This window comes from Xyrauchen texanus, chromosome 40, assembly GCF_025860055.1.
Source record: "Xyrauchen texanus isolate HMW12.3.18 chromosome 40, RBS_HiC_50CHRs, whole genome shotgun sequence".
NCBI lineage: Eukaryota > Metazoa > Chordata > Actinopteri > Cypriniformes > Catostomidae > Xyrauchen > Xyrauchen texanus.
The window spans coordinates 4385731-4394541 of record NC_068315.1 but is presented as its reverse complement, the minus strand read 5'-3'; the positions used below and the strand labels follow the sequence as shown (position 1 = coordinate 4394541).

Below are 8811 nucleotides of genomic sequence, written 5' to 3'. Positions count from 1 at the left end.
ATGAGAAAAAAATGTTTGCTAAGAATATTTGTACTATTCAAAGCCTGCTGGAAAACAAAAAGACTTCTGCCAGGTAAATTGAGCAATGATTTAGCTGGATTTAGTTTTGACTTCTGGTGGATCACTTTACACCTTCATGCCAATGAGAACACAGTGACTCGGCACTGGTCTCTCATAGCTAACAGAACTTGAGCTGATTTAAACTGCCAGGAGACCTTGCGTCAAAATAACTCTTTCATAAATAGACTATCCAAACAGGGATTTCCTTTGATACCCGGATCATAGCACTGATTGTGTAACAACCAGTGAGCTGCGGACCAAACAAAAAGGACTTTCAGAACACAACCGTTAGATAAACAACATCGAGACAACTACCAGATCATAATGTCAGACGATCAATCCTCTACGCCCTCAAACAACTCTCTATGCCCTGGATGCCAAGGTGAAGGGTCCCTCCTGCTACCCTGCGGGCACCGTCTGTGCCAGGCTTGTCTTCAGTTGTGCCAGCATGAGCTCGGACAAGACCAGCTGGGCTGTACAGAGTGCTATGGGCGTGAGTTCCTGGACACCGTTCTGAAGGGGCTGCTTGACTCGCTGTTCCAAGGGCAGCCTCGTCGGGTGGGAAACGGAGAGGAGGGCAGAGGGTCAGCAGAGGATGGAGATTTGTGCAGACAGCACGGAGAGAGATTCACTCTGTACTGTATGGAGGATGAGGAACTGATCTGTGATCAGTGTCAGGGAGAGAAACATGAAGATCACGACTGTAGCTCCTTAGAAGAGGCAACACAAGAGTGTAAGGTGAGAAACTAGTGCATGTGGCTTATTTGAATATAAAGCTCCATTTGGAGTCCCTGCAGCACCTATAATTGATCGATTTGATTCTTACAGCACCTAATGACCTAATTTTGAAGAGGTCATATCATGAAGAATATTTTTTTCTTCATAATTGTTTCATTGTGAATTAAAAACACTATATATTCATATGATCTCTGTAAATGTCTCTGGATGCCTAAAATGTACAAATATGCAATTAATAGATACAATTGATTATAAACTAATATAAATATGGATTAATTGCCTTTATTTAGAGCTAAGTACTTGTCCCATCATATTAAGGCTAGATATGTGCATTCATTTTGCATGCAAAACAGATACATGTGCAAAGAAAAGATACATATTTTTTTTTTATTCCTTCTCACAGAGGGAGCTGAGAGCAGCTTTAAGACCTCAGCAAGAGAAACTGGAGACATTAAACATGGCCAAGCAAACCTGCCAGGAAACTTCAGAACATATGAGGGTAACGTCTCCGCTCATATTCCTCAGAGTGTAATAATCATTGCAAGTCAAGATTAACAGGATATTCATTCTGTTTTGGGTATTTAGCATGTTTTATCAGAGGTTCTAGTCTGTTTCAATGTTTAAATTGCTACAGTGTGCATTTGGTAGATGTTTCGGTTCAAAAATCTGCTGACCATGCTCTGATTGAACATAATATGCATGTGTACTGTGCACTGTTTGCTAAGACAAGCATCACTACGCTTGTACCATTGGTCATATTTATGTTTTGGAATGTGAACAAACCCCTAACCATAAGTATTCAACTTGGACACCTAATTCAAACAACTCAATTTCACTGACCACATCTCAAAAAAAGCCCAGATATGTAGATTTGCACCCTACGACATAAAGAAAATAAGACCCTTACTCTCTGAACATGTCACACGACTCCTTGTTCAGTCACTTGTCATATCTAGACTGGACTACTGTAATGCTATTTTAGCCAGCCTTCCTGCATGCACAATTAGGCCTCCACAAATGATCCAGAATGCAGCAGCACATCTGGTCTTCAGCAAACCCAAGTGAGCACATGCTATACCCCTACTAGTCTCTACACTGGCTGCCAGTTGCAGCACGTATCAAGTTCAAGGCTTTGAGGCTGGCATACAGAACAGTCCCTGGATCTGCTCCAGCTTACCTACAATCATTCCTGCAGAGCTTGCGGTCTGCAAATGATTGGCACCTTGTTGTACCAACACACAGAGGCTCCAAATCACTTTCTCTGACTTTTGGCTTCACTGTACCTTGATGGTGGAATGACCTTCCCCACCCCATCTGTGAAACAGACTCCCTCTCTGTCTTCAAAAAGTGGCAAAAGACATTGTTTCCATGCGCTCTTGACCATACACTGATGATGATGATGATGATGATGATAATAATAATAATAATAAAATACACACATATATTATTCTTGTTGCTCTCTATTCCCTGTCTTGGATGGTATTTTACTGATGCTATTTAAACTTTGTAATGCAGCACTTTTCGTATTACTGTCTCCTTAAGATGAATTGCTTATGTTGTATTCTTCCTCTTTTTGTAAGTCGCTTTGGATAAAAACCGCTACAAACATAATAACTCAAGACTTAACAATAAAGGGTGAAAAAAAAAAAACACATAGATTTACAATGAATGAGTGACCTGAGACAGATCTACTGACCAAAGTAATATCATAAAATACAACATTAAAAAACAGCACGGCAGTATTTGCATTTATTTACTTAGCAGATGCTTTTATCCAAAGCGACTTACAAATGAGGAATGAAGCGTAAGTAATTCATCGTAAAGAGACAATAATACGAGAAGTGCTGCAAAACATACAGTACGTTTCAAACTTGCTCAGAAAACTATAAGTAGAGGAAAGTGAGAGAGTAGTGTAAAATCAGATTAGGATTTTAAAGAGAACAGTCAGTACATTAATAGGATTGAGCCAAGTGCTCACAGAAGAGATCTGTCTTTAGACGGTTTATGTAAGTTGCAAAGGAACCGGCTGGTTGGATCGAGTTGGGAGTGGGAGTGCGATTTTGTGCCTTGAGAAGATGGAACCACAAGGAACCGCTCACCCACTGATCATAGGCTTCTGGAGGGCACATAGTGTTGTAAAAGTGAGTGTATAGGGGTTGCAGTCAGAGGCAGTGGCTGTTCTATATGCAAGCATAAATGGCTTGAATTTGATGCGAGCAACCACTAGTGCAGTGAGATAAAGAAAGGCATGACTTGCATTCTCTTGGGCATGTTGAAGACCAAACGTGCCACATCGTTTTGAATCATTTGCAGAGGGTTGATTGTACATGCAGGAAGTCCTGCCAGAAGTTCATTGCAGTAGTCCAGTGTAGATGTAACAAGAGCCTGGATGATCAGTAGTGTGGCTAGCTTTTATGGGAAATATCTGTTCAATTTAACTGAAATTGTACAAGTATTTCTTGTGATATGATGTTTTATTCCTTTGATTAATCCGATTAATCCTTTCTCCTGACAGAGACAAACACAGAACACAATGCGTATGATAAAGGAGAACTTTGAAAAACTCCATCATTTTCTTCATGATGAGGAGATCTCCATGCTGAGAGCTCTGAAGGAGGAAGAGGAGCAGAAGAGCCGGATGATTAAGGAGAAAATGGACCGATTAACAGAGGAGATTACAACATTAAAAGAGGCCATTCGTTCAACAGAAGAGGCCATGGGCGATGATGATATGCCATTTTTAAGGGTAGGAAAACGAATCAAGAAATGTTCAACATTGTATTAATGGGATTGATTTAAGAAATCATTCCCCTCTGGTTGCAAGTTTTTAGATTCTAGAACTCTTTAGAACTTAGAATTTAGAACTCTTTGACAGTTTAAAAAACAACAACTCCAAATTCTACTAGAATATCAGATTTGCTGAAAATTCTGTATGATCTTTCTCCTTTACAGAACTACAAGAAGACATCAGAACAGTAAAAACCATTTGATTGATTTTTTTTCCCAGTTTAATCCAACATGCCTGAATTAACAGTTTGTTGAAAGTTTCTTTTTATTTAAAATTTTAGATGAAGCTTCCAGCTGTTCTGATGAATCTGCTCTTTCTTTCACAGAATGGAGTACGCTGTGCAGGATCCTGGAGATATCTCAGGAGCTTTGATTGATATGGCCAAACACATTGGCTGCCTCAAGTTCAAAGTTTGGGAGAAGATGCAGACCATTGTCACATACAGTAAGAACAAACAGTCCATTCTAGATCTCAATATTTAACAAGAAAACAAAATGTAAATCTTTAGATGAGCATGATGAACGTCACTCAAAAAGGTTTTAATTTTTCCATTTAGGATCTAGTCTTTGAAAAGTACCCTCCCAAATGACATAGCAAGCACTGCTACACATTTGACTAAGTTGTCCTCCCATTCATATCAATTTAATTAGTTCTAGTTCAACATTGAATCTTGTTCCTGGACTAACAAAGCCCTAACCCTACCAATTTCCATATCCCTAAATTCTAAATGTTTGATTTGAAGGTTGTTCCTCGACTAACAAAGATGTTGATTTAAGAACACGTCCAACTTGCACAGTCACCTGATTGGTATTCAATGGCCGCTTGGAAAAGCAGCAAGCAAGCGAAATCCTCTTGTTGAATCTATATATAACCCATTGCTCAAACCCCTCCCCTTCAGCTCCGGTGATCCTTGACCCCAATACGGCAGATGTCTGCGTCTCTCTATCTGATGACCTCACCACCATCCGCTACACTGAAGAAGACCAACAGGTCCCAGACAACCCGGAGCGCTTCTGCTACTACGAATGCGTCCTGGGCTCTGAGGGTTTCAGCTCAGGTCGCCACAGCTGGGATGTTGAGGTTGGAGACTGCAGTGAATGGGCACTGGGAGTGGTGAGAGAATCTGTGCTGCGTAAAGAGTGGTACCCACCAAGCCCTGATCGTGGCATGTGGACCATCTGCCTGCACAGAGGCGAGTATCGTGCTCGGACGCCAATCAGTGCTCCTCTAACCTTTAAGAAGAAACCTCAGAAGGTACGAGTTCAGCTCGACTTGGAAGGCGGACGAGTAATTTTTTCTGACGCCACCGATAACGCCCTGCTCTACAAATATAAGCAAAAGTTTACAGAAAAGATGTTTCCTTATTTTTCCAATACATGCAAAAGGCATCCGTTGCGTATCTTAGCAGAGAAGGTGTCTGTGTACACGGAGTAACTCGGAGAAGCTCATTTTGTTGAGATGGACAAATTGAACTGGTGCAAGAATGAATTGAAAAGACATGTCCACATGTGCTGGAGAAGACTTAACGGAGTGATTTGACTCTCCCGTCATCAATAGCGCCTTAAGCTTTTGGTGATTATGGTGCACATTTGTCATGGCATTGTTTCGACAACCTAAGTTTTGGCCGAGATCTCGTATTGATGAGGGGAGAGTAGAACCACTCTGTAAAGTCTTCTCCAGCACATCCCAAAGACTTTCAATGGGGTTAAGGACTCTTTGGTGGCCAGTTCATGAGCGAAAATGATTCCTCATGCCACTCTTTCACAATTTGTGCCCGATGAATCTTGGCATTGTTGTCCTGGAATATGCCTGTGCCATCAGGGAAGAAAAAAATCCATTGATGGGATACCTGGTCATTCAGTACATTCAGGTTGTCAGCTAACTTCATTTTATTGCCGCATAACGTTACTGAGCCTAGACTTGACCAATTGAAGCAACCCCAGATCATAACCATTATTTAAATCCAAACGGAAACATTTTTTGGCCAGGCAGTGTAATATAATGTATATACAGCTCTGGAAATCATTAAGAGACCGCCGCAATTATCAGTTTCTCTGGATTTACTATTTATAGTTATGTTTTATTCTATAAAGAACTGACAGCATTTCTCCCAAATTCCAAAATAAAATGTTGTCCAGCTGGCCTCACTTGAACCCGTAATTGCGTATAAACATATTTGCATATAAACGAGTATTTACCTGGAATTCGACTGTCAAAATAAGTCACAAGCATGAAAGACAAAGTTATTGTCATGGCTAGTCTATAATTAATTATATTGAGTGTGCTTTTTATTTTATAGCACAACATATAATGTATTCATTAATGTAAAGGATCAGTGAATGTGTATTTAATAAGAATAAGTTGTAGGAGAGACCGGGGCATGTTGTCACAGTTTATTTTGACTTATTTTGACAGTCAAATTCTGGGTAAATACACGTTTATATGCAAATACGTGTTCATGCGAGGTCGTCTGGACATGAAATAACATGTATGGACACAATAGATTCATGTGAAATGAGTCTTTAGTGTAACGTGTACGTTTTACATGTAAAGACATTTTTAACACTCTGGCCTTCTATAATTCATGTTCGTGACAGAAATAGGCATGACAAGTTTTTTTTTAGGTTTAGGGTTAGATGAACCAGGGGATAAAAATGGTTCAAGGAATGAAAACAGAAAATAAAGTCATAAACGAATATTGGAACAAAGTCCCTTTCAATTGTTCCCTAGTGAAAGCATTATTTTAAATGCTGATTACCGTTTAATAATAGGTTAATTTTGTCTTTAATTTAATGTTGTTATGAAACAAAAGGCCAATGCAAAATAAGCATCATCTTTGATCCTGAATGAACTCATTACATCACAATTTATTTATTTTTGCCTAATTTCACATTGTGGATGTAACATTGTTACATGCTAAAAAGCTTTTTTAACAACGACAGTGTACATAATCACTACTTACACATGCATGGGTTTATCCAGTTTTTAGATGGCCAGATGTATAATTTTGGGTATATATTTTATACATTTATTGAAAAGCAAAAATTATATTGACTACTGTATCCTACGCTGCTTATGAATTATATGCTGATAATTCCCCCACATGGGAAAAAACGTACTGCGTATTTTCGCTTAAGTTTGTGCAGCAGGTCCCTGTTGTCCTTGTTTTAGTAATTGAACCGAGTTCTCAATAAACCTCTGATGAAATCTGCACCTGTCCAGCCTTGTCAAACCCCAGTGGACGGATGCTTCTGGCGAAAGCAGATACTCGCTCCCCCTTGCATTAGCTGTGGCATGCACAAATGTTGTTAACCTTTTACTGCAATCAAGACTCGACATGACCAACCCTGCGAAAAGGACATTTAATATATATAATAATCAATATTTTTGTTTTATTATTCTTATCCAGTATGTAACCACGACTATGGAAATGAATTGTTCAATTCACTATTCAATGTGGGATCCCTGCATAGATCTGATTTTGAAAGCAGAGCTTCATTAAAGTTATTGCACTGTTGCTTTTATCGGCAAGTAAAAAACAACGAATGTCGTAAAATAATGTACATCACCCCTTGTTGTCATTTCATCCCCTTGGAATTATAAGGTTCTATCTGACATTTTGTCAAAATTGAGTTATTCACATATTCTTATTCTGTGACAACTTATTTACATTATGTGATGTTTTTTTTTTAAGTTGTGTACATTCTGGGACTTTTTATTGAAAAAACAAAAAGGTTCTATCTACAAAGTCGAACTCTAACTTGGCTCTATAAGGTTCTATCTGCGTTAGCCAATCAGCACTTCGAATGAACAGAAGAGGACCAATCAGGATCAACTTTATATGTCGTGGTCGCCGGCTTTTTCCTTGAATACAGAAAAGATCGCAGAAACAAAATATCTGAGAGGATAATGGCACGCATACGCAAAATTTTTAAGAAACCTCAAGATCGACAATGAAATACTCTACTCCAGGCCACTCCGCAGTGCAGGAGATAGACAATATGCACAGCCATATTGAAAAGGCAATGGCAGTGTCTGAATTCTATTCACCACTGTCTTTCTTGCGCATTTTACTGAAGGTGAACAGGAACAACCCATATGAAATCATACAGATGAAGAGAATAGATTTCTATGACTTTCAGGCATGTTCCAAGCTGTTTCAGTACAAACAGGTTCCATTTTTTGAAGTGTCACAGCTTGTTTGATCAGTGTCCATATACTCTTCATTACACAAAATCACATGCAGAGCCAAGAGTTAAAGTAGACATTTACATCCATTTTACCCAAACCAAGGGTACTCCCCAAACAGAGCATCATCTCAGAGGCGAAGATGAGTGACATTAAGTCCATGTTTAAATTCATGGCACTAGCAGATAGAGAGTATTATAAGTCTGTGTTTTAAAAAATGAGTCACAGGGAGTATTATAGTTCTGTGTTTTAAAAAAATGAGTTTGTGATTTTTTTTTGATATAGTCAGTGTATAATTTTTCAATGTATATTAAACTTAATTAATTAATTTCATTAATTGAAATGTCTGTTTCAATTAATGAAATTAATTGAAACAGACATTTCAATTAATGAAATTAATTCATTAATTGAAATGTCTGTTTTCTTGCCGTTTTTAAAGTCTTAAAATGTCTTAATTTTTACAATATTAAGCCTTAAAGGTCAAATAGTCAACAATTGAATTCATGGGGTCTTAATTACAACAATAAACGTTACCATGTTATTTCAGCCATACTGATGTCTGGAGAGAAAGCCATTTTACCTGGCCCACTTTAGGTGGAATAAAGTCCTGCTCAGATGTATTACAGTAGCTGCTTTCTGTCTAAACAAAAGAAAAATTAAAGTAACAATTTCTGCAATAATGTGTTTAATTACCCACCAAATTGGTACCAAAAATTAACTGCTCTGGACAAAATATTTAGACCTACCTTGCTTAAATTGAAATGTCCTAAATGCATGAAAGTGCTAAAAATATGAAATAAATGTCATTATAAAGGATAACATTTAACTTTCTAACACATATTGAGACATTGTTACAACATTAATTTTATATTTAATGTTCAAATAATGTTTTGGCAGATAGAACCTTATAATTCTAAGCGAAAAGTGTTTTTTTTAGGATTATAAGGTTCTATCTGCATTTGACCCATTCCAAAAATCCCCATTCACACATTTGAGAGGATTTTGATATTGTATATTTAGAATACATGTAGGGTCCC

The 8811-nt window shown here is 38.1% G+C and overlaps 1 protein-coding gene across 1 annotated transcript; it reads left to right on the top strand.

Annotated features, from left to right (window-relative positions):
- The first annotated feature begins 6 nt into the window (after positions 1–6).
- On the top strand, positions 7–7473 carry LOC127633128 (nuclear factor 7, brain-like). The gene is made up of 6 exons (XM_052112010.1): positions 7–798; positions 1202–1297; positions 3314–3544; positions 3751–3773; positions 3912–4030; positions 4485–7473. Exons 1-6 carry the CDS (start codon positions 385–387, stop codon positions 5018–5020), a joined length of 1419 nt encoding a protein of 472 aa, XP_051967970.1. The 5' UTR covers positions 7–384; the 3' UTR covers positions 5021–7473.
- Positions 7474–8811: the final 1338 nt, after the last annotated feature.

What these genes read in the sequence shown, in the direction of transcription:
- LOC127633128 (XM_052112010.1), top strand. Translation starts at nt 385, where the DNA reads ATGTCAGACGATCAATCCTCTACGCCCTCAAACAACTCTCTATGCCCT. An exon ending in AGGCAACACAAGAGTGTAAG is followed by an intron (nt 799 to 1,201) that starts GTGAGAAACTAG and finishes TCCTTCTCACAG; the next exon opens with AGGGAGCTGAGAGCAGCTTT. An exon ending in ATGATATGCCATTTTTAAGG is followed by an intron (nt 3,545 to 3,750) that starts GTAGGAAAACGA and finishes TCTCCTTTACAG; the next exon opens with AACTACAAGAAGACATCAGA.